The sequence below is a fragment of the Lithobates pipiens genome, unplaced genomic scaffold (genome assembly GCF_037356315.1).
Source record: "Lithobates pipiens isolate NorthernLeopardFrog02 unplaced genomic scaffold, aLitPip1_a1.2 Scaffold_28, whole genome shotgun sequence".
NCBI classification, from domain to species: Eukaryota; Metazoa; Chordata; class Amphibia; order Anura; family Ranidae; genus Lithobates; species Lithobates pipiens.
In genome coordinates, this window is record NW_027507789.1 from 192,506,260 (window position 1) to 192,531,620 (window position 25,361).

The following is a 25,361-nucleotide window of genomic DNA, read 5'->3' on the forward strand; positions in this document are numbered from 1 at the left end:
TTTTCAGAAGTGGCTACACAATGACTTTATTTTCTTGTAATATTTTTGTGCACCCCAGGAACTTCCAAAAACTGGGCACGAGCTGTCTGATAATCTTGAGCTTTCTGATTGGCACAAACTTTCCTTCCTCTAAGAACAAGTAGATCATGCTGTCATGCAGAAATACCTGTCAAAATAAGCAAGGAACTATAGGGAGACTTTGGGGACGTGTGGCATTCAACCACCCAGAAGTTGGTCAATGTTAATACAGAGTGTTCCTTTACTTTGGGGTCCCTGGGACATGCAAGAGACATTTAACCAACAATGATAGTATGCGTAGGCACTCATGGATACAACATTATACTGGATTACAATGGAGAGGGTTTATTTTTGATCAATTAGCAAAGGAAAATGTATATGGATAAAATAGAATTTTAAGATACTGTTAATGTTAAAAACAGTTTGAGGATGTACAAAAATTCTATGAACTTTTTTCTTTGAGATTGGTGGGGGGGCAACACCATTTATTAGAGTAATGAAAGGTTTGAACCTGGATATTTTCTGCTGTCCTTAGCTCCACTAGGTGGATCAGGGGTCTTCAAAACTACGGCCCTCCAGTTGTTCAGGAACTACAATTCCCATCATGCCTAGTCATGTCTGTGAATGTCAGAGTTTTACAATGCCTCATGGGATGTGTAGTTCTGCAACAGCTGGAGGGCCGTAGTTTGAGGATCCCTGAGGTAGATAGATAGATTTTTTTTACTATAAGTTTCCTTTTAAAGGAGGAGTTGTCCTTTTAGAACACATCTAGTGTAACATTCAACCTTCTTACACATCCGGCACATCTCTAATCCATCATGAGCAGCTGACACTCATAATTGTAAGCAGGATCCTCAGTATTAGAATCCTCATTGATTTACAGCATTGGTCACGTGAGACGTACTGCTATTCGATGTTGTCGTAAATCCGCATAACGTCTGATTGGTTGTTGATCAGTTCCAGGAGGTGGAACAGCTTCTCCTTGTCAGAGTCTGATAGCTGTACAGTGATGGTGGGCAAATACTCAGGGGCGGAGCTGATCGGCACCATTCCCTGGGTGACAAGCTGTGAGCGGACATCTCGTAAGGAAGGCACTTCACAGATGTACTGAAAAAGAAGAAGTCACATTGAGACAGGAGAGGTGAAGCCATCAAAAGCTTGAAAAACACAAGTTTAAGAATAAACTGAGAAAATATTCACTGAATTTATCCAATTGAATAAAATAGGATTTTTGTACTCCCCATAAAATCCTTTGCCTGGTGTCTACTGATAGTCACAGGAAGTCTTAAACCAGGGGTGTCCAACCCACAGCCCAGGAAAGTTCAGAATGCGTCCTAACAAGCTGCGGCAGCTGCCACATATGGAAGGATGGAGGAGATGTGTATATGCATATAAGCCGCATCGGCAGAGAGAATGCATGAATGGTACAAAGGGATGCCTGGGTGCTGTTTCTGTAAAAGCAATGGCAACAGTGAATGCAGGGATGCTACACAGAGCCAGACACGGTAATGCCACATGGCTGTATCTGGGGGTGTTGGGATGGGCTGTGCCCCCCCCCCCCCAGATTTCAGTTGTGCCCTTTAAAGCCCCTCGCCCAAACCCACTCCTCTACCTCCCTTCACAGCACATACCAGGGTTGCCAATCATCATTAAATTTAGGCTGGGTTCACAATTATGCGAATTGGATGCGGCTTACACTGCATCCAATTCACCGAACATTTTAAATTCTGTTCTTTTCAATGTGTCTGGTTCAGATATGTGTGTTGCATTTGGCACTGCCCAAAAAACTTGTGTATTTTGTAGGCATTGCGGTGCGAATTGCAGGCACATTATCTTTTACCGGGACACATCTGATTCACAGATGCGTTCCATTCTGAGCACAAATTCTCTCCCCCCTTCACTACACCTCCCCCCTCTCCCTGCCCAGCTTATCCGCAGATACAATGGAGAGGAATCGCTGAACAGCTTCTTTATCTCTTCGCACAGAAAACTGGAACTGGAATTCGCACCGCTCATGTGTGAATCCAGCCTCAAGGAGAGTTTGTAAAATCTAAGAATTTTACATCTGTCCATGAGTGTACGTTAGGGTTAGTTCACAGGTTCGTAGTAGATATTCACAGACAGGCTAGGTTCACACTTCTGTGGGCAACGCAGCCGTTTCCACACCCAAAACTATGGGAACCAATGGGAAGTACCATGCAATTCCCCAGCCGCTGTGGTTCAATAATGGTGCAGGAATCTTTTTCCTGCATGAAACGCAGACACAGTAGCCCATTCAAATGAATAGACTGTCGTGCCAAAGTAAATGTGGGCCAGGCCAATTCCTTTTCTTCCGATGTGGCCTAGGAAGTTCAAAAGGTTGGACACCTCTGTCTTAAAACAAAAAACTGTACAGCAACCGAGGATAACCACCACCATCAGCATGCCACATTTTTGGAGCAAAGTATTACCAAGGGCATGATCACACACACACACACACACACACACACACACACGTGGGTCTTGTGTCCCCTTAGTGGATTCCAAAAATTTTAAGTTTGATGGACCTTATGCACGAAGCTGGCATCAGATAAGCCTGTAAAATCCACCTGGTAGACCTTAGAGAACAAGAAAACAGAAGCCCGGGTAGCAGCTTTGCAAATCTGAGAAACAGTTGCTAATGCTAAAAGTGCCTCAGAGCTGTTGGTAGAATGTGAGGTAGGAGCACAGGTACAGCAGGACTGCCAAGGTTTCAAGAATCAGACATGTTGTCGCTATGTGGCAGTAAGGCAGCCTATAGGCTTAGAGTAAGAAGCAATGTACTTACAAAACCTGGACCTTGACTGTAGACAAGGTGAAGAATGGTACCAAAAGACCTAGGCAAATTAAGTAGCCTCTGATTAAATAGCTCTCAGCGGGTCTATGAGAGGCTGAGCTGGGTACTGGTCCAGGCATCTGGGCGAATCCCGACCATATGGATTGAGATCTTTCCCCAGCCTGGACTGGCTCGGTGCTGTCTCAGCTGACAGCGGGTATCACCCCACTGTCTGCTAAAAATGGGTCACAGGAATGCAGAACAAACTGCACTCCTGTGATCCATAGGAGAAGTATAACCAAATGAGCTTTGGCTATACTTTTCCTTTAACATAGCTGAAATGAATAAAAGATATTTGCTATCCTACGATGCTAGTAAAAAAAGTGGGGCATGCTGGTAGTTATCCTGGGCTGGCCACACAGCTACAATTTAATGAGTGAAGATTTTTAACTCATTTAGTAAATCAGCCCACTTCTGTGTATTCCTCTCTTCCCAAATTAAAGTAAAATATTTTTTCTCTTTGCCGTTTCATTCAGGCCACACCCATTCAATAATATGTATTGGTTGCCATAGGTCACCTGTAATATCCTAGAAAGGTGATCAGCAGTGGCAGCTGATGTATAGTCTGCTCATTCTTGCTCCTCACCTCTGTGTTGTCCATAAAGTGTGATGGGTGACCCTACTGAGCAATATGGAGCTGAGGAAGGGGCAGAATGCACTGCAATAATGACAAGGCTAGTCATTTTACCCAAAAATCCCCCTGGATTTTAAGGGTAGAGGCACTTTTCACCGGAAGATGTGTACACGATCACACAACTGAATGAGCTGACATATGCAGTTTGGCATGTTTATGGAGCTATTGTTTAAATTGTTTGTGGGTCAGATATTTGTCTTAAGCTACCCATATTCTTTAAATCCAATTTCCACGCCTCTTCTCACCTTGTAAATATCCTTGTCCTCCTCATCTTGTGATTCCTGTACATCCTCTGCTCCAGCCAGTATAGCAAATTCCAGCGCCTGCTCCATGGGCACAGGTCTGCCATCCTTGTCATATGTCTGTACGGTTACCACTCCCTTCTTAGTAAAGCAATGCCGGGCTCCATCTGTAGAGGTTGCTCTGTAGATTACATCAAATTAAAACTTAAAAGTCAAATACAAAACAACACTCACCACAACAAAGTGGCAGTCCGGCCAAAACTTTCCTTTTTTTGGATAGAACCTCCAGCTTCTACTGCGGTTTCTCTCCGGATTGGTGGAGATTTCCTCTGATTTCCTGTGACAGGGGAAATCTCTCTGAATGGGACATACATTGTGATAAAAAAACATTTTTTTGGAGAAAACTGAAAAAAAAAAAAAACCCACAACTCTTGCAGCCATTCTTGTTTTGAACGCTAAATGTATAGGTGTATGGAGAATTGAGGTCATGCAGTGGTGGAATCTTGGGTTCCCACCTAGGATAATAACTGCCATCTCATCACATCAGCCCTTGGTGGTCTACGAGAGCAGTAAGTATTTTAGGAATGGGTGGGCTTATATAAATAGTTCCACATAGTGTTACATAAACACAGGATGTACAACAAGTAACACCAGCACTAAAACATGGCCATCTGTGGATGGGGAGGAAAGCACAGGATGTAGGAGCAAAAAAGGTGAATTCAATTTTTTATTGTATAGCAACAATTAAATTGAATCTGTGTTTGCTTGTGCAGGGAGCATTATAGGATCACTTTAATACAGCCCTCCTTCCAGCAGCACCTTTCCTTCAATCCCATCACTCCATTAAGCTAGAGGTTACACAGCCAGCGCTATTAACCTTTGGCCAACCAGCAAGCACCAGTGATGTCACCCAAGTGGAAAGGGAGTGATAACATGCTCCTTAACACCTGAAGGACAAAGGTATTTTCTTTGCTTCACTGGCTGAATGGAGCAGTGGGAATAAAACATAAGTATGCGCTGTTGGAGGATTGGATATTGAGGCAAACCTGTTAGGTAAAGCACAGGTTTGCCTTTACTGGATCAAATGCTCTTTTAAATTTAAAGTGCTTCTAAAGGGAGTAGTTTTTTTTTTTTTTTTACCATCATGCATTCTATGCATGATGGTAAAAAAACCCTCCTGCATGCAGTTCCCTTCCCAGTACTCTCTAAATACTTATCCAAGCCTGATCTCAAGCCAGTGATGTACACAAGAGCAGTGGCTCTCTCGGCTCTCTCTCCTCTGAGAGACAGCAGTGGGAGCCATTGTAATGACTACAAGATGGCGATCGCTGGTGCATGCTTCATTTAGGAGCTTCAGTCAATTTCCTGTGCTCCTCCCAGCCAATTTGGAGTGTATTTAACTGTGGTGGTGACGGGTCCCGTGAGTTCTGACGAAACGTACTTAGTGCGGAGGTGACTACGTCACCACATTCTACACTTTGTCCAACAGGATTGTGGGTATTGGGGTCCTTTCTATATGCAGGCCTGTTTGTACAGTTTTTAATTTGTTATTTTAATAAACATCACAAGGATTTTACACTATGTGGGCCTGATGCTCTGTTTTATCATTGTTGGAGACTCCGAGTGACGGAGGACCGATGCACGGGATGCTCATTATTGAATGGAAAGTTTTTCCTCACAAGCGTTTTTAGACTTCTCTTCACAGAGAGTCTGACATCCTATGGTATGGAGACGTCTTCAATGGTGTATGCACATGAGGTGTTTTAAGCGGAGCTGGGACACACGGATATTCTGATTTAAATCACCTGGCTTCAGCATATGGTTGTGGACTGATCACATCGTCTATATCAGGCATATGCAATTAGCGGACCTCCAGCTGTTGCAGAACTACAAGTCCCATGAGGCATAGCAAGGCTCTGACAGTCACAAGCATGACACAGAGAGGCAGAGGCATGATGGGACCTGTAGTTTTGAAACAACTGGGGGTCCGCTAATTGCATATCCTTGGTCTATATGAACCTTTTTCTTATATATTTTCTCAAGTTTTTATGCTGCTTATTATTTTATAATCACAAGACTTTAGCAAGGCATGTGGTCAATTAATTACATTTCATGTATATTATCCTGTAAATGTGTTTGGTGCAGCACACAGATTTCTTATTGACATTTGCGCGGTTTCACCAGGATTGATGCGCTCAATTATAGCCAGTGAGGAAAGCAGGGGGCAGTGCAAGCCATGCTCTGTGCGTGAATGGACACCCAGAGCCACCTCAGGAACGAGGACACACAAGTGCCACCATATCAAACTGCTTGCTATAGGGGCACGAAAAGAAGAGGATCAGGGCTGCTCTGTGCAAAACAATTACACAGAGCAGGTAAGCGTGACATGTTTGTGATTGAAAAATTAAAAACGTTGCTTTTAGAATTACTTTAAGTCTGTCCTTATTAGAGTACAACTATAACTATTACAGTATTTATTGGCGTATAACACGCACTTTTTTCCCCTTAAAATCAGGGAGAAGTCATGGGTGCGTATTATACAGCAATCCCCGCCGATTGTGAGCCGCCAAAAGCCACTGAGAACAGCCCCATTTTTAAATGGCAAGGCTGCAATGACTAGGCTGCAGATGGACACTGACAAGGCTGCATTGATGGGCATTTAAAAGGTCAATTTTTTTTTCCTTAAAATTCCCCCCTAAACTTGGTGTGCATATTATACGCCGGCGCGTGTTATACGCCAATAAATATGGTACTTTTAGTCAGACACAGTTAAATGTTGTTGTTCAATATTCCTCCGCTCACCTACCCATTTTTGTTCAGTAGGTGTTTTAATTCTGAAAAAGAACGATTGGGGTTGTCAGTCAGGAGCTCAATGAGCAGGGAAGCTCCTCCAGGCCCTCTTGCTTGGTACAGTACATAGGAGGTCAGCTTAGACTTATCCTGAAAACAGATAAGCAACATAAGTTAACAGTTTGCAGCGAGACCACACAGAGAAACACAAAAACGGAAACATCCCCCTTTTTTTTTTTAAAGGCCTGTTCTTAGCAATTATTACAGCTTATACACACCAAACCACAAATAATGCAGCTACAGTCTATGGGCTCATTCACAAGGGGTGGCTACATGTGTGCCCTGTGCAGGGCTGCGTTTTCCCGGTATGGGTATGTACAGGAATTTGCAATGCATCCCCATAGTGGCAGTCCCATTGTTGTCTATTGGGACACAGCGGCTGCATGGGCATTCCTGCTGTGTTCCAATGTGATATCCATGCGAATATGGGTCCCCAAAACGCACACAGGGCGAGTTCGGGGACAAGCACCCTAATGAACGTCATACTGGGACACATCGGCTGTGTCCGTGTATTAGCTGTATCCCAATAAACAATGTAACTGCTGGCACGGGGGTGTGTGCAATTTGTGTGCCTCCCTGTGCCTGTTAAACATGGCCATGCATAGGGCACACATGTAAATCGTCCCATGAACGATTACATGCAAGTGGCTGCTATTAGCCGTGGGAGCCAACAGCTTTCAATGGGGCTGCAGATAATTGGTGGAAACCATTTGCAGGTGTGAATGCACCAATAAACATTGTACGAGCTGCTGCACTACAGCAAAGCTTAAAAGAAAACAAAAAAAAAAAAAACATTTTCTGTATGCAAGGCTTCATTTTTAGTTTTGACTGTAGCAAACCTCTAGTCATTTCCAGTGCCAGCTGGTGCTCAAATTTGTTTGGGGGGGTGCAAACAAACAAAAAAAATAAAATTCTGAAAATAAATAAATAAAAAAAATCGTCAATTGCAGCCTCACTGTGCCCATCAAATGCCGCCACTGCGCCCCCTTTGAATGCCGCCACTGTGACCCCCCCGCCTGCTGTCTGACCGGCACTTACCCCATCTTGGTGGCGGGACAGGCAGAGGGTGACGGCAGCTCCCGTGTCCTCCATACTTCCCGTGCATCTTTTCTTCCCTTCTGCTAGGAGTTCAATAGGATCACCTGCCACTTTAGCCAATCAGGGGGATGGGTATTTGACCCCGCGCTTCCTGATTGGCGGAGAGGCAATTCAATGTTAGAAAAGCAAATTAATATTTGCTTTTCTAAAAAACCTGGGTGAGCTCCGAGCGCAATGCTCTATGCTTCGAGACCACCTTTTTTGAAGTCTATTAAAGCCTATGGCTCTAATCAGGTGCAAAAAAAAAAAAAATTTTTTTTTAATTCAATAGGGGATGACCACGATGGCCATGGATAGCTTCATGCAATTTATGAAGCTATCCATTCTACATACAGGGGGTGACGTGATAGAGGGGGTGGTGCCCGGGCTGCTCCTGGTCATTTCTGTGACAGATTTGTTGCAATACAGAAATGCTATACAGTGGGGGATGTGGAAAGGTTTCTGAATCTTTGTTTCTGTAGCACACCTGGTTTGTTGTAAGGATTCAATACTAAGGCCCGATTCACACCTATGCATTTTTTGTGTACAGATTTGCACTACAGTCCATTTAACATGGTTCCCTATGGAACATGTTCTGAGTGCAAATATGCAAAAAGCACCAAATATGCATAGGTGTGAATAAGGCCTTAGACTCAGAAACTCAATGAGAGATATAAATTCCTCCCCATACATCAGGATTCAGTTTAACCAACTTACAGCTCCTTTGATAGCAATCTCAATGGAAGACTTGGGCATATTCCTTTGCCGGCACTGTTCCACGAGGTTGTACAGATGTGGATTTAGCTCAGGGTTAGAGCCTCCTTCTGCAAAGAACAAACACTCATTTTCATCACAAGGATCAACGTCAACCTTTACAAGTTTTGAATAGAGTGGGGAAGGGGACCTCTACAAGGTTTTTCTTACTGCCTGTGTCTCAGACAGAGAGATTTCCCAACATTTCCTGTACTAGGGATAAAACAGGAAGTAAAGCAAACAGACAGAGAACTGAAAACCTGGCAAAGATACCTTACCCTTCCCAGTACTGAAAACTTTACAAGCATTTATTCTGTTTTATAATTGAGTTAAAGCGGAACTCCAGGTACAAAACCTTTTCACGTAATTATATTCCATATTAATCATAAAGAATATATATCCTCTAATCACCAAATAACTTTGCAGTCCCAGATATTACCTTGTAAATATTATGTTTTCAGGATTTCCGGCAGTGAAACTAATCAAATCATCTGTGCAAAATCATGACTTGTTGGGGCACCTTGAGGAATGGAGTTGAGAAGCAGCTCTCTAGAAGAAATACTTAAAGCACACCAAGATTTTGTAAAATACACACAACTGTTGGGCCTCATGCATACTGGACGTTATAAAAAAAGAAAGTAACGTTGGCTGTAGAGTGGGTTTTTCAGCGGTTTTGTAGTAGCGTTTTTTGGCATTTTTTTAAAGCTGTTTTTCGTTTTTTTCAGCGTTACAATATTTTTACAGCTGGAAAACTCCTCCCAAAACCCACTGGTTCTGTGGTTTTCTTTTCCAGCCAAAAAACGCCCTGCCAAAAACTGCTGATAACAGCCTATGTGTGCATGGACACTTATAGTTAGACAATTTTTGAAGTTGATCCTGGATTTCAGCTTTAACTACCCTAAAGAGGAAGTAAACCCTGACGAGTTTACTTCCTCTTTCATTCCCTGCAAAGGTAAAGCATAATGGATTACTATGCATCGCATAGTAGTCCATTATGTGTCACTTACCTGACACAGGAGCCAGCGATGTCACCGCTGTCCCCTGTAGTCCGGCGCATCCATCTTCTCCTGGGTCTCTCTGCTCCGCCGCTGTCATTCGGCGAAGCCGTCACTCCCGCGCATGCGCACGGGAGCCACCACTCGCGGCATATCGTCGCGGCGCGCTCAGTGCCTGTCTTTCTGCAAATATCTCCTAAACCGTGTAGGTTTAGGAGATATTTCTTGGACCTACAGGTAAGCCTTAATCTAGGCTTACCTGTAGGTCAAAGTTGGTTGTAAGGGTTTACAACCACTTTAAGAACAAGCCATTGTTTTAAACATTACTGGATTCTGCATATATGTCTTTACTATTTTGCATTGGCGTTCATGATACCTAACTGACAATACTCACAGCAGGGTGGTAATTGTCTGAATTATCCCTTATGAGGTCTTCAGATAATGCTTCTAGCACAACATCAACATGTTGCGGGTCAGACTCCACAGACTTCAGTAATACATCTACTCCATACGAATGGGGCCATAGGTCACCCATACTCAGAGGCTAGACCCTCATTGATCTACGATTACATTGTATGTTCATACAGTGGGACATTTTTGATTTATATATTTCTTATATAGAAAGTAATTTACTGGTTATAGTTCCCATGGATATGTGATGTATAATATTGCTTCTACATTCTGTGGTTGCTTTCTCTGTATATCAAGAACACTTTGTGGCTATCCCGCTAACTGGAGACAAATGGTTTTTGTTTTTCGCCTTCTTTCTTACCCGGCTGTTTGGGTGGACATGTGTGTCGTATTGCCCGGGCTGCTAGGCCAGAGATGGGGCCTATCCCGGGCACATCTGGCTGCTAGGCTGTCTGAGGGCCTATCCAGAAGCAAGAGAGCAGCGCAGGGTTGGGATTGCGGCTTGCAGTACAAACAAAAGTGACGGTTCTGCCGGCCGGAGAACTTGTCGTGGTTGGAGTTATAGGGGAAGCTGTCGCCAGCAAGGGGCTGTCCGCCTAACTACCAGGGACCACAGTGAGTAACTGAAGCAAGTACCGGAGCAGCATTCTCACCAACCGGGGATGGTGAAGAATCGGGAAACTTCAGTGGGTATCAAGCCAGGGACCCAGCCAGCGGAGGTGACACTTGCAGAGTTACCTTGTGTGTCAAGCGAGGGACCCAGCAGGCCAGTGTGGGTGAGGCTAAGAGGGGTATCCTGAGTGCCAAGCTGGGGACTCAGCAGAGAAGCGGAGGTGACGCTTGAGGAAGATACCACTGTGAAGATTGGGGAGGAGCTCAAAGGATTCAGTGGCAGTGAATCAGAGGGTCTAGCAAGAGACTGTGAGCTCAGTGGGCTGAAGAAGGAGTGATTATAGTGGAAGTGAAAGAACTGTTAAGCCTTGTGTTAGGAACTGGTAAAGACTGTTGCCATAAGAGACAGCATTCCTGCACATGCAGATGTGGCATCTCACTGGATGCTTTTCCCTACATGGCTGTCCTTCTATTGAAGTCTCTGAGTCAGCTAATTAATCTTGCAACTACCCAAGGGTGACCTGGCCTTAATCCTCTCTCCCGCCAAAAAGTTTGTCAAGAGAAATAAACTCTTTTTTGCATTCAAGAAGCGTCTGGCGCCCAATAACTTGAACTGCCTTGCACCCACCATATACCAGAAGAATGTCAGCTGTCTCTGGCCCTGGAGGTTCTCATTGGACTGAAGGAGGCCTGGGACCTTGCTACAATAGCAAGTAATGAGCTTGGACGAGTTCAGATTAGGATCTGAACCCTTACGTGCGAGTCCTCCAGGAAACGGTCACTTGTACGAGCCAATCATCTGTGGTTGGGGCATTCCTGCCTTTTTTTTATTTTGTTATTTCTCCTTTAATGGGGTGTGGCAGGGGGGCGGGTCCTATGCCTACATACATTTGTTAGTAGGTGTCCCTCATTCCCATCTCAAAATGTTGGGAGGTATGTGAAAGTAAGTTTAATATTATAACTTAGATTACAAAATCTTTAGGTTTTACTCAAATAAATTTGATGGAAAAAAAAAAATAAAAAATGAATACACCCCACAACAAAAACTACTACATCTAGTATTTTATATGACCTCCATGATTTGTAAGGACAGCACCAAGTCTTCTAGGCATGGAAGGAACAAGTTGACGACATATTGCAACATCTATCCTTTTCCATTCTTCAAACGACCTCTTTTAGAACACAGATGCTGGATGGAGAGTGATGCTCAACTTGTCTCTTCAAAATTAGGTGTTCAATTGGGTTCAGATCAGGAGACATACTTGGCCACTGAATCACTCACCGGTTCTTCTTCAGAAATGCAACAGTGTCCTTAGATGTGCGTTTAGGATAATTGTCATGTTGATAAAATTGCACGACAACCAAGGGCACGGAGTGATGGTAGCATCTTCTCTTATATAGAGCAGTAGCATCTGTGAATTCATGATACCATCAATGGGGACACTGCCACCACCATGTTTCACTGTAGACACCATGTGTTTTTCTTTGTACTTCTTAACCTTTGCAACGCCATACAGTTTTGAAGCCATCAGTTCCAAAAACATTTATCTTGGTGTGATCACTCCAGAGTACAGAGTCCCAGTAGTCGTATTCTTCAGCAAGGGCCCTGGCAAATTCTAGACAGGCTTTTTTGTGCATGGGCTTTAGTAAAGGCTATCGCTGCTACACCCTCCTTGAAACCAGCCTATATGAATGGGCTTTTTATGTGGGACTTATAATGGATGCCTGTATCTTTTAACCCAGCATTTTATTACATTTGTATCCAAGTGTCCACCATTTTGAAGACCTTTGATTATACAAACTTTTTGGAGTAACCCTATATACTCGCACATTCAGAAAATCCTACGTGCGGTTTATCTATTGGACTAGTGTGTTGCAGCTGTGCTTTGAGATATCGTACAGGTCTCCTGCTCAGATTTATGCAGTGATTGTTATGATATCTGATTTGTGTGTGAGGCTTCCATGCCCACCGGGATAGACCTCCTCCAAGGGTCGTGCACAAGGTTGTGTCTTGGTTTGTCATTAGTAATCATTCTATAGCATTATATGTATACATGTACAAAACCAAGCTTCTGAAGAAGCAGCAACTCCTTCCATGAAACATGTTGAGCAGACACTTTACAGATGGTATATTCATTCAGTGTCACACCATTTGTGCCCATACAGAGCCATTGTTTTGTCTCTTTAAAAATGGATGCATTTTAAATTGTGATTGTAATAAAATGTAAAACTTTTCATACCAAGTTTGTGTATCCCTAACTTTTGTATGGTACCAAAAAAGTTAATTTCAGCCTCCCCAAAAAAAAAAAAAAAAAACACACCTTCTCTATCCTGTTGGGACGAAGGTACCCTTTTTTCAATACCTCATTACAAATGTTGGCACTCCTCTAAACCTCTGCAGTGTACGCCTTATTGTGTCAAGGGAAACAATCACCCCAGTTTGGTTTTCTACTACTTTAGCTAACTGCAGTGAACTTGCATGGCGATTTTCTTCAACCCTTCTCATTAGAAGACGCTCCTGACAAGGTTTTAATTCCCGTGGACCGTCTGGCCGTCTCAGTGAGATGGTTGCAGTTCCATCTTTGTTAAAATGTTTGTATAACTTTTGCTACTGTATTCTGACAAGTAAAGCTTAGCTGATCTTCTTGTAGCCATCACCTTTGTGTAAAGAAATTATTTTCCTTCTCAGGCCCTGCAACATTTATCTTCCATGTGGTGCCATTGCTGACAGCATGACATGGGAAGGGGGTTTTCTTTGTTAAATAACACCCTTTTAAAGGGTGTTAACACCTGTTAAAGGCCGAGTTCACACATATGCAGCCACAGGTTCGCGTGAGGGGTTTGGTGCGTCCCTGTTAACAGGTACACGTGTGAATCAGGTCCGAATTTTTGCCCGAATCCACACCTGAAATCGGACCCAAAGATGCACACGACCCTTTTTGAATGATGGCCATGGCCCCAGACCTGTGTGAACTGGTTCCATTGAGAGCCGGTCACACTCCCATGTCATTCGGGGGAAGTTCACATATGCGTGAACCCAGGCTCATGAATAATTAGACTCGCCTCTAGTTAAATTCTTGTTAAGTAGGGTTTTGTTGTCTAAAATTTAATTTTGCTCCTAAGACGTCCATTGGGGTGTTTTCATTTTTGCATTATAGTCTGGAATGAATTTCTTAGGAAAAATACTTTGTGTGTGCAAATTAACAAATCTTGGTTGCAATCAATGGCCCGCATTTGTGGTAGTATTTTTTAGCATAGAGGCCCATAAAAATGTTAACTCTGAAAAGAAAGTGAAGGTTTTCTGACAAATCTGTCGGGGTGTACTCATTTATGCTGAGCACTGTGTGATAGAGAGAGGAGAGGGAGGGGGAGAGATATTGCTATAAAGCATTTGTCACCAGTTCCTACCTTTCACAGCCACTTTGATCATCATGGATAGCTTAGCAAATATTCTTGCCCTCTCGGCATCCTTTGGCCCTTTGATATGTTTGACTTTGGACCACTTATTATGCCCAGCAAACGTCGACGATGAGGTATGAATGGCCGATTCCTTCAATAGAACTGAACTATTAATTTTGTTCCGGGCTTCTTGACAACCCAGCAGGGACCTCCAAAGGTTGCTCCTGTAGGATGAGCAGATTCTCCCAAGTACTACAGCCATGGTGCTACAGGGAAATCTGCAGATGAGAACAGACAGTATATCAATACAGTGACATGTTCAGTCAGTCAGTTATTTATTTCAGGGAATTCTCAAACATAAACGCTGCAAAACACCCTTAAAGTGTATCGAAGCTCAAACAAAACTATCATATTTCAGTGCTCCAGTCCGTAGAGGGCTGCATTGATTTTCTTTATAAAAAAAAAAGAAAAAAAAAAAAAAAAAAAAAGGTACCAGTTACTTACCAGTAACTGTCTTTCTGGGAAATCTTCCAGGACGGCACACCTGAGAGATGAGAGGCTCCTCCCTACAGGAAACACAATCAACCGACAGCTGTTTTAAGTCCCCACCCTTCCCCTTGATCCTCAGTTTGTAGAGAAGTAACTCCTGAACCAGGTTCACAAGGGAAATCATTCCTCATAGGTACTCACCTTCTAGTGTTCTAGAATTTTCCCTCCTCCAACGGGCGGGAAGTAGGCCTGCCGTCCTGGAAGATTTCCCAGAAAGACAGTTACCGGTAAGTAACTGGTACCTTTCTCAAGTCATCTTCCAGGATGGCACACCTGAGAGGATAAACAAGTACCTCAGGCCTACCTTAGGGTGGGGCCACTGCAAGACCCTCTTGGCGAACCTTGGCTCTGCAGTGAGCTTTACCTCCACTCCATACGCTCATATGCTTGATGAAGGTATCTTAGCTGGATCATGCGGCTGATCTGCAGGTCTGCTCCACAGATGTTCCTGCCTTTTCCGCTTCGGATGCAGTATCTAGGTGAAATGGGCTCTTAAAAATGGAATCAGAAAACATGTTAAACTTATAGGTTAGCAATGTTGCCTATCTCACACATCTAACAACCATGGCCTATTATGCCTGTAGGTGCTACTTAGAACCACTAAAAAGATAAATAAGAGACCTGTGTAAGACAAGGACACTACATTAATCAATAAGAGGGCCTGTCTTAACACTACCCTGTTGAGGGAAATAAAACTGCTTCCTTTTTATCTTTATGTCAGCAAAAGACTAAAGGGAAGCCTACTTAAGGGAAATAGATTAACAGAAGCTTGAACCCTGGGTTTAAGGCATGCCCAATCTATGTCCTTACTTACGCCTGAGAGCCTTCTTCAGGAGATTAAAGTCCCTAGCAGGAGTAGACTACCCATATTGCTACGTCTAGTTTTGCTAAAAGGGCGAAATGAAGGCCATGCACCGAGCCGAAACCTATTCGATCGGGTATACATCTTTATACTTCATCCTCAGGCCCTAATACTCCTCTGAACAGAACTCTCCAAGTTCTTACTAAACAGGGCGATTCATTATCCCCTTCCTCCAGTGTCTTCAACCCTAGGAAATAGTTCTGGCACCCCTGAATGCAAGTGGTCAAGGTTTTCTGACATGTGGCATCTGCAGCCCGAACTCCTGGCCCCTCCATGGAAAAGAAGGCTGAAATACAAAAAGGTGATACATGCATTATTAATATCACAAATAAAATGATCATAGATTGTGGGCACGGCACAATAGATTTAGACAGAAAGGACACAAGCATAGACAACAATGTTGTGTGACTAGCTAAACCAATATATCAAATATGGGAAGAGACCCAAATCTGAACCTCAATGTAGACAAACAGTCCCTCATAGTCTGGTTTTCTGATGTGCTGCCAAGACGTAAAAAGATTAAGACTCAAGCAAACCCTAAATGCTGCGCATTTCTTTAGTGCAGCTAGCTAGGTCATAACTGATATATATAAATACAGAAATGACAGAAACCCCCTTTACTGTTGTGCTTTACCTATGTACAGCAAAACAAGGCTATAAATATAAAAAGACAGAAAGACCCAAACTTCTATGTTGTGTATTTCTGACAAACCACCAAATACAGTTATAAGATTAATATGAACACCAACTTCCGTGTTGTGCATTTCTGCTATGCCACAGGGAAAAATATGGAACACAAGACAATCCTTTCTGTCATGCACTTCTGTAGTGTAGTTCAGATAGAACCAACACTGAGAAAGGACACAAGCAACCTGCAGCATTGTGTTTTTCTGAAACAGAAAGCACCAACAAGCTTCAATCTTGAGTATTTCTGCTGTGTAACAACATAAAAGCAGACACTGAGGAAAAAGACAGACAGCCTTTACAGCTGCAATCTTTCTGGTCCGCTGCAAAATAAAACAATAACACCATGATGAGTATTCCTGCTGTGTAGCAAAACCTCAATCAGAAGGGACAGATAAGTTTAGGGTTCCCACACCCGTGCGACCCAACCTGTGACTTGGGACTGCAAGACGCATGAGAAGTCATATACTATGGCTTCCAATGGGTACCATTTGTGTCTGTGCGACACCAGCAGTCCCTGATTCCTGGATCCACAGACCTCAAGATTACACAGGTCGCAGGAGAAAAAAAAAAATTGCAATTTTCAGGTCGAACAAGTAAGGGGTCCCCAATGCTGTGACTCCCTGGAGGATTGCAGCCAACAAGCCCCTGCTGTGTATCCCTAAGATGCAGAAAGGTAGAGCCATGAGAAACACTGCTCACTGCTGTGCCTGATATACAAACGATAAGGCAGTAAATGTAGGACATACAGGACACAAACATTCAATCTTTGTGTATGTCTGATGTGTAGCAATATACCAATACTGAGCAGAGATGCCACCATCCTCAATGTGTCTCTCAGCTGAGCAGCAAAAACAAAAATCAGAAAAAAAGACAAGCAATCTTCACTGCTGTGTCCTTTCTGATATGCAGCCAATAAGGCAGTATATGCAAGACATAAAAGGACAGACAACCTTCAATCTTGTATATGTCTGATGTGCAACAATATAACAATCCTGAATAGAGATAGCACATCCATATTGAAGCGATTTGGCTTTGCGACTCCACATGTCAAATCGCATGGCTAAAATCAGCACAACACCACTTTGTGGTGCTACACGGATTACCAAAGGCAGTATATGTACTACACCTGGCAGGGGTTCAATTTGTATTTCTATGTAGCCCAACAAATTCGAACCATCAATTTTCACTGCTGCCTTTCTGATAAGGCAGTAATACAGGACACAAAACCTCACAGACCTTAATGCTGTACATGTCTGATGTGCAACAATAAAACACTATGAATAGAGATAGCACATCCATATTGAAATGATTTGTCATGCGACTCAACATGTCAAATCGCATGTTTAAACTCGGCAGCCATTGCCGTTAATAGCACTGTCTGAATCAGCACAGCGCCACGCAAATCAGGACCATCAGACTTCACTGCTGCCTTTCTGATAAGTAACCAACAAGGCAGTAAAACAGGACACAAAGCCCCACAGACAGATCTCAATCTTGTGTATGTCTGATGTGCAGCAATATAACCATTATGAGCAGAGATGTCACCAGACTCAATGATGTGCATTTCTGCTGTGCAGCACAAAACCAGAAAGTACAGACCACCTTCACTGTTGTATTTTTCTGATCTGTAGCCAAACAAAGCAGTACCTTTAGTATATAAAGGACAGCAAACAAGCTTCAGTGCAGTGCATTTCTGATGTACAGCAATATAGCCCTTATAAGCAGAGATGTCACAAATCTCAATGTGTATTTCTGCTGTGCCACAAAAACATCCCAGCAAGGACAAACCTTCACTACTGAGGTCTACTGGTGTGCAGCCAATGAGGAGTCATGGTCTATCCCTTTATGAAATAACCAACAGGCAATTTATTTCATAGGCATAGCCTGGGCTGTAGATACTAAAGCGTCACCACCAGTGAAGGAACAAATCCTAAAATGGTTGGACACCCTACTATTAGTAGTTGTTGTCCTACCTTACCTCCATAGACTGAGCAAACCCTAGCCAGCACATATCCAGGTGGTGCTGATTAGCAACTAAAGTCTCAATGAGCCCAGCCCTAGAGACCAATTTAAGACAGCCTCTAGAAGAGGTGGTTACCAATTTAGCCTGGGGGGGGTAAATAGCTATTTGCAGGCTTCAAACAAGCAATTATTTAGCTCTTGCATAGGTTTGCACAGAAAATCCTCAATTAAAAGGATGTAGGAAGCGATCTATGGTGAATCGCCTTTAGATCTGCCACTGAGTGGATTGTAGCCCAAACCAATAAAAAAAAGTTTCTTCTTACCTCCTACACTTTTAATATAACCACAGTGTAAAGGTGGAGTGGGAGGTTGGAGCTTATGAAAGTTAACTATAGCAAGCAACCCCCAAAAGGAGGATCTGTCACAAGGGAACCCCTACTGTGCCACACAGAAGCTTGGTCTCTGCCCATCCTTGAATGTTAAGTCAGCTTTTAAACATCGTGAAGCAACTTCAGATTCCTAGCAGCTGGGCTAATAGGGCCGGTAACCTAGTGCACCTGCTGACCAGGGGAGCTTCTGAATCCACCAACCACTGCCCAATTAATAACTTGTTCAGTGGTATACCTGGCCTGTAAGTAACTTTGTATCTACCAGGTCCCCTCTGTATGCTATATTCATCCCTACTAATGTACCACAACTGGGCATGTAGGGAGAGGCTGGCAACCTACTGCTGCGATAACCACAGTGTCTCTGCTGTAAGAGGGAGCTGTGGCTGGTGGTTTTAGCAGTGGCGTCTGCGCTATTTGTATCCCGACCCCAGGTTCTGCACTGCACCAGTCAGTATATACACGGGGAAGGGGGAGCAATGGCATACCTACCTCTTTCTCATCTGAGGTGGTTTAGGCACACTCGTTCCTCTGCACCACCTGTCCACCATACAGCTTCTCTGATGTAAGAGGGAGCTGCAGCTGGTGTTTTTAGCAGAAGCTTAAGGGCTATTTGAATCCAGACCCCAGGGGAGATCTCAAATGCCCAGAAACAATCTGGCTGGAATTGGGGATTTTGCAGCTAAATTCCCACGGCAAAAGGAAAGTACTCACCGTTGTCGTCTTCCTCCTTTTTGCCACAGCCAGCGGGCTTGCTTTTCCATCCTTATGGTCCACACGCAAGGAGGATAGCCGCCAAAGTGCTCCCCCCCCCCCAACTGCTGTCCCCATAGGGAGGTGCCAGGTTAGGCTGTGTCCTGCACTGTACCAGTCAGTCTATATACATGGGGGGGGGGGGGGGGGGCAATACCTTCCATTCCTCATTCCCATCTTCATATCTGAGGTGGTTAAGGCAGACATCCACCGTAGTAAACTGGTGCCTCCTCACTCTAGAGAAAGGAGGATGTGGGCGCCTGCTCCTACTGACTCTCAGCCTTCCCTCCTGGGTAAGAACGCCGCCGCCATTTTCCCGAAGTTTGAAAATGACGCGGGTGCTTGTTGCCATGCCCTCTCCGGCAGCCCACGCGAGCTACCCGGGACCCAGGAGTCGGGGACAAAATCCCCCTGGAAAGAACCGATGGCCAGCACCCCCGTCTGAACAGCCACCTGTACAGGTAAGGAGGGGAGACAGGATAATGGCCCCTGAAGTTCTAGGTACACCACTGTACCCAGGGTCCTTCAGCTCTCAGGGGGGCTCTTCCAATTTCTGCTGCCCCCCCTGAGGAAAAGATAGGGGAACCCCCCAGGAAGGACAAGAATATCCTACCAGACCCAGAGGCTTCCCAGGCTTGTGGTCCGGCTCCCAGGGGGAGACCACCAGCCCCAGGCTTCGGGTCATTTGGAAAAAAACAAACAGTTTCGCTGTGTAGGGAGAAACACAATCAAAAACTGAGGATCAAAGGGAAGGGTGGGGACTTAAAACAGCTGTCGGTTGATTGTGTTTCCTGTAGGGAGGAGCCTCTCATCTCTCAGGTGTGCCGTCCTGGAAGATGACTTGAGAAAAAATGGTGATCCGTCCTAGGGTGGCTACACTCATCTCTCCACTGTTTGTATGGAGGGAGCCATGGTTATCACCCAGGCTGGATTGCAAACATGTCCTCCTCTTTCCATCTACCATTATACAGGGGATAGAGAGATTAGTAGTTTACAGAAGGATGGTGACATTATTTGTGCTTTCAGTTCAGCTCACAGGAAGTAAAAAAGGACACAACATATCTGGCAAGATCCCAGTGCCTGCAGCAGTTTAGTGTGCAGGCAGCTCTTTGTTCCGGCTGCAGTCATTTGGCATTAGGGGGCAGGGTGTTGTGCTTTTTTAGCGCATTACATGGTTCCTTATTTTTTTGGAGTTAAAGGGATTGTAAATGTATTTTGTTAATAGCAAACATGTCATACTTACTGCTCTGTGCAGTGGTATCACACAGAGCAGCCCCAATTCTCCTCTTCTGGGGTCCTCTACCAGCATCCCTGGATCCCCCCGCTGAAAGCCCCCATAGTAAGCTGCTTCCTATGGGGGTACTCGTTCTGCTTTCTCCTGAGATGTGCGCTATGTGTCCATTGACAGCCCTGCCCCCCTAGTCACTGGCTGTGATTGACAGCAGCAAGAGCCAATGGCTCTCTCTGTACCAATGAGGAGAGAGATCAGTGATGCTGCTCCCATGTCCATCGCTGGATCGAGATGGGGCTCAGGTAAGTATTATTGGGGGGCTGCACATAGAAGGCTTTTTACCCTATTGCATAAAATGCATTAAAGCATTTATTCACCCTGTTTGAAAAAAAATAAATAAAAAAAAATGAAAAGTCAATAGCTACAAATACTGTAGCTGCTGACGTTTAATAAAAGAACATTTACCTGTCCAAGGATCCCGTTTTGTCCTTGCCCAGGCCGGTTCTTCGCCGGCCTTCGGGTCCCCGGCGTCAGAATGTTTACTGTGGGCAGACAGCTAGGATTCCTAGCAGCTCAGGAGTCATGCTGCTGTGCCACACAGACAGCAGGACTCAGACCCCCCGGCGGCACTGTATTTAATTGAAAGCAGCGGGAGCTGGGCTCGCGCACATCGCTGGTACGGATGGGCTCAGGTAAGAAAAGAGGGGGGGGCTGGCTCTGGGGGGCATGAGACTTTACAATCCCTTTAACCTTACGTAAAGTGCTCAAGGTGACACGTCATTCATGTCACTGTACAGCAGGGCAGTGCGTTGTGCTGCACAGTGTAATGCAATAACGTGCAACATGTCCGCATTTTATGGCAGATCACCGCACCACTCCTCTGGGCTGTGTTGCAGTGTAAACAGGACACATAGAAACAAATTGTTTTCTGTGTATCCCATTGGTCACCTGCATTCATCCAGTGCAGTAAAACCCCGGTCACCATGCAATGTGTGAACATGGCCATTAAAAAAGCCTTGCAGCATTGGGGACATTGGTTACAATCCGGGATCTGCTTGAAGTTTGCATGTTCTCTAGGGTTGCCACCTTTCCTTCAATCTAAACCCGAAAACTTTAGGTGGCACACAGCAATGTTTTTCTTTTACAAAGGGGAATGCTGCGGACTTTGGTGTAAAAGGGAACTCTGATATAAGAGGGTTTCTGCTGACCAAAGCCCTCACTTACACCAGAATTCCCAGCATTCGCCCTTAACCCCCCTAGCGGTAATCCAGAGTCTGGCTCGGGGTAGGAATATACTGATAGGAGCGGTAACCCCGAGCCAGACTCGGGATGGCTTCGCTCGATGCAGGGGATGACACAGGGAGCGTTACTCACCTTGTCCCCTGGATCCAGCGATGTCCCCCGCGCTGTGTGATCGAGCTGTCCTCCGCTCGATTCACAGTGCCGAATGCCGCCGAGCTCCGTTCCCTGCGGCGTTACGGCGCACGGGAGCAGAGAACGGCGGCAAATTCAAAAAAGTAAACACACACTAAACACACACAGCACTGTAATCTTACAGATTACAGTGCTGTATTAAAAAATACACACCCCCTTTGTCCCTAGTGGTCTGTGCAGTGCCCTGCATGCACTTTTATATTATAAATACTGGTTTTTACTGCCTGGAATTTGGAGATTGTCCATAGCAACCAAAAAGTGTAAATTTTTCAGTGTTTTAGGATTTTATTACATTATTGAATAATTTTTATTATTCTTTATTATATTATAAACTTTATCATACCCGGGATGTCTGCTAGACTCTGGTTTGAACAGATTTAAGAGTGTTATTCCTAAGAATTACAGGACTACAAAATAAAAGCCAGATTTCTGTGCAAAATAATTGTACCGCTTTCAGCACCTAATTCCAGACTGAATCATACCGCCAGGGAGGTTAAATCATGGTTCCCATAGCCCCCTTTATATCCAAGTCCCCCTTTAACCGCTTGCCAACCAGCGCACGCCGATATACGTCAGCAGAATGAGCAAAAGGGCGTACAGGTACGTCCCCTTTAAGAAGCGGTGTTGCGGGCGTGGCGCGGCCTCTGTGACCGCGGGTCCCGTGGACTCGATGTCTGCTGGGTGCCCACGATCGTGTCACAGAGAGATGCCTATGTAAACAAAGCATTTCCCCGTTCTGCCTAGTGACAGAACAGAGATCACTGCTCACTGTCATCGGGAGCAGTGATTGCTGTCATGTCCTAGGTAGCCCCTCTCCCTCCAGTTAGAATCACTCCCTAGGACACACTTAACCCCTTCACCGCCCCCTAGTGGTTATCCCCTTCCATGCCAGTGTCATTTACACAATAATCAGTGCATTTTTATAGCACTGATCACTGGATAAATGACAATGGTCCCAAAATAGTGTTAAAAGTGTGCGATGTGTCCGCCATAATGTCGCAGTCCCGAAAAAATAAAAATAAAAAGGGGGGGGGGGGGGAATAAAGGGAAAATAAAAATGCCACAAAACTATCCCCTATTTTGTAAACACTATAACTTTTGTGCCAACCAATCAATATACGCTTATTGCAGATTTTTTTTTACCAAAAATATGTAGAAGAATACATAATGGCCAATTTTTTTTTTTTATATATATTTTTGGTAGGGGTGCACCAAATGGGTTTTTTGGTGCCGAAACCAATAATGAAAAATACACTAGGCCGAAAACTGAAACTGACCGATATCGAAAATGACTGTTTTTAAAACATATTTTTATACAGGCGATGGTCAGAAACTGGCGACATGGTAAAAGAGATAAGTGCAGCCAGGGTTGTCCCCAGTGCAGGGAAGAGAGAGGATAGCTGTCTCCGCTGCCTGGTTTAATAGAGCGCCAGGAACATCACAGCTTTAATTTCAATAGCTGTGTGTTCCCCGTCGCACGCCGTCACATACAGCCCCTCCCCCTTGTCCGGGCACTTTGATCCAATCCTGGGACGGGTGATCTGTCTATCAAAGTTCCCTGAACAAGGGGGAGGGGCTGCATGTGACAGGGAACACACAGCTATTGAAATTAAAGCGGTGATGTTCCCGGCACTCTATTAAACCAGACGGTGGAGGCGGCTCTCCTGCGCTATACACCCCCCCATGATGGGCAGCACCAGGGGCGGGGGCGTTGCTCCGCCTCCACCCAGGCCCCTCCCCATTTTCGGCTCAATTATCAGCCGTTTTTTCAATTCGGCAAATTGCCGAAAAGGGCATATTCAGCCGATATTTTTTCGGCGGGCGAAATTTCGGTGCATCCCTAATTTTTTGGGGGATATTTATTATAGCAAAAAGTAAAAAATAATGAGTTTTTGTTCAAAATTGCTTGTCTTTGTTTACAGCGTAAAAAAATAAAAACCGCAGAGGTGATCAAATACCACCAAAAGAAATCTCTATTTGTGGGGGGGGGGGGCGTAATTTTTGTTTGGGTGCAATGTCGCATGACCGTGCAATTGTCAGTTAAAGCGACGCAGTGCCAAACCGGGTTGCGTATGCGTCCGGGTTTTAGGCAGCCTGAAACCCAGACACATGATTCAAAACCCGGACAGTCCGAGGAGAATCCTAGACAGGTGGCAACCCTAATGTTCCCATGTCCTAAATTCTGTGTCTGTATGAATGTGAGACAGGGACCTTACATTGTATGCAAGGGCTGGTAGGAATGCACAACATGTGTATGTATATGATCAGTACTATAGAAGTAAACAATCCATGTATACTGGGGATCAGATTGGTGTGTATCAGTGATCACACTCTGTGCTGAAATAATACAACACAGAACACACCTCATACAGTCATGAACACAGTGAAATCATATCATGGCTCCAATAATAAGACACAATCTCCCACACTGACCTCCAATCTTCACATTTTACTCTGCCTAGTGTCCTCTCTCTGCCTGTCTTCCCATATGTCGGTCACAGTGGGGGAAGCGTGCGCCGGCTGCACCATTCCTCCCGGAAACAAAGTATGTGACGTTTAGTTCCGACTTTCTTAATCAGTCCGGGGTGCAGAGGGGGAGGTGGGAGAAGCTTTCCTTCTCCAGGGATAATAGACATCTGGAGGAGGACGGGGGATTTGGGCCAGGTAACCCTTTCATGGCCACAGCATGATTTGGCATGTGCAGTGTAATGAGCTAAAAAGTGTATTTGTATTTTTTTTTTATTTTTTTTCTTAAAATGGAGTTCCACCCCCCAAAAAAAAAAAAAAAAAAATGTCATTAACGTGCATGAAAAAAAAAGTGGAATTTTTAATTTTTTTTTACTTACCCTTTTATGCTTGTTGCTATCTGGTGCCTCGTAGTCTGCCTCCTTCAGCGCCTGGGCTCCTGACATCACTTCCCTCGGCGCAGGAAGGGAGATCGCCTCTCTCCCCTCCCTCTACGCAATCATCTGGGACACGTGACAGGTCCCTGATGTTTGCGCGGCCAGTGACGGTGCGCGGCGCGGCTCGCGCATGTGCTTTGTGTGCCCGGCTGTGAAGCCACAGTTAAAATGCCGGCACCACCGAGTGGAGGGGGAGACAAGCGAGGCTTTCAATCCCCTGCCTGGCTGGACCCTGGGACAGGTAAGTGTCTGATTATTAAAAGTCAGATGCTGCACTGTTTGTAGCTGCTGACTTTTAATTTTAAAATTTTTTTTTTTAAGCGGAACTCCACTTTAACCTTTGGATCAGAGGCTGAACCCACCTGAGTGATCCCACCAGGAAGTTGTCATTGTACTGATCCAATCATAAGCGTTCCTCGCTATTAGGGATGAGCTCAGGCGTGTTCGTATGCTCCACGCCAGGAAGTCGGCGCAGCGCCGCGCTAATCACAGGCAGTGAGACATTGTCCGATCTCTGCAGCCGTGCATCAGGGCAATGTCTCACTGCCTGTGATTAACACAGCACTGTGCCGACTTCCTGGCGGGCTCTGCAATTGGAGCACGCCTGAGCTCATCCTCACTTGCCATACAAGGGACATATATAGGGTCGCCACATGTCCAGGATGCATACCCCCCAACTTTTTGAGATGGGAATGAGGGATACCTATCAGCAAATGTATACAGGCATAGGGCACACCTCTTGCCACGCC

The 25,361-nt window shown here is 44.8% G+C and overlaps 1 protein-coding gene across 2 annotated transcripts; it reads right to left on the reverse strand.

Annotated features, from left to right (window-relative positions):
* Window positions 1–24,287, reverse strand: TACO1 (translational activator of cytochrome c oxidase I). Of its 2 annotated transcripts, none has more exons than XM_077460205.1 (6): window positions 24,143–24,287; window positions 13,855–14,123; window positions 8,393–8,499; window positions 6,555–6,688; window positions 3,752–3,929; window positions 1–1,125 (listed from the first exon to the last, which is right to left on the reverse strand). In XM_077460205.1, exons 2-6 carry the CDS (start codon window positions 14,105–14,107, stop codon window positions 925–927), a joined length of 873 nt encoding a protein of 290 aa, XP_077316331.1. In that variant the 5' UTR covers window positions 14,108–14,123; window positions 24,143–24,287; the 3' UTR covers window positions 1–924. The 2 variants fall into 2 exon arrangements, with proteins under 2 accessions (XP_077316331.1, XP_077316332.1); XM_077460206.1 differs by having other exon boundaries at window positions 13,855–14,111; window positions 24,143–24,260.
* Between the last annotated feature and the right edge of the window lie 1,074 nt (window positions 24,288–25,361).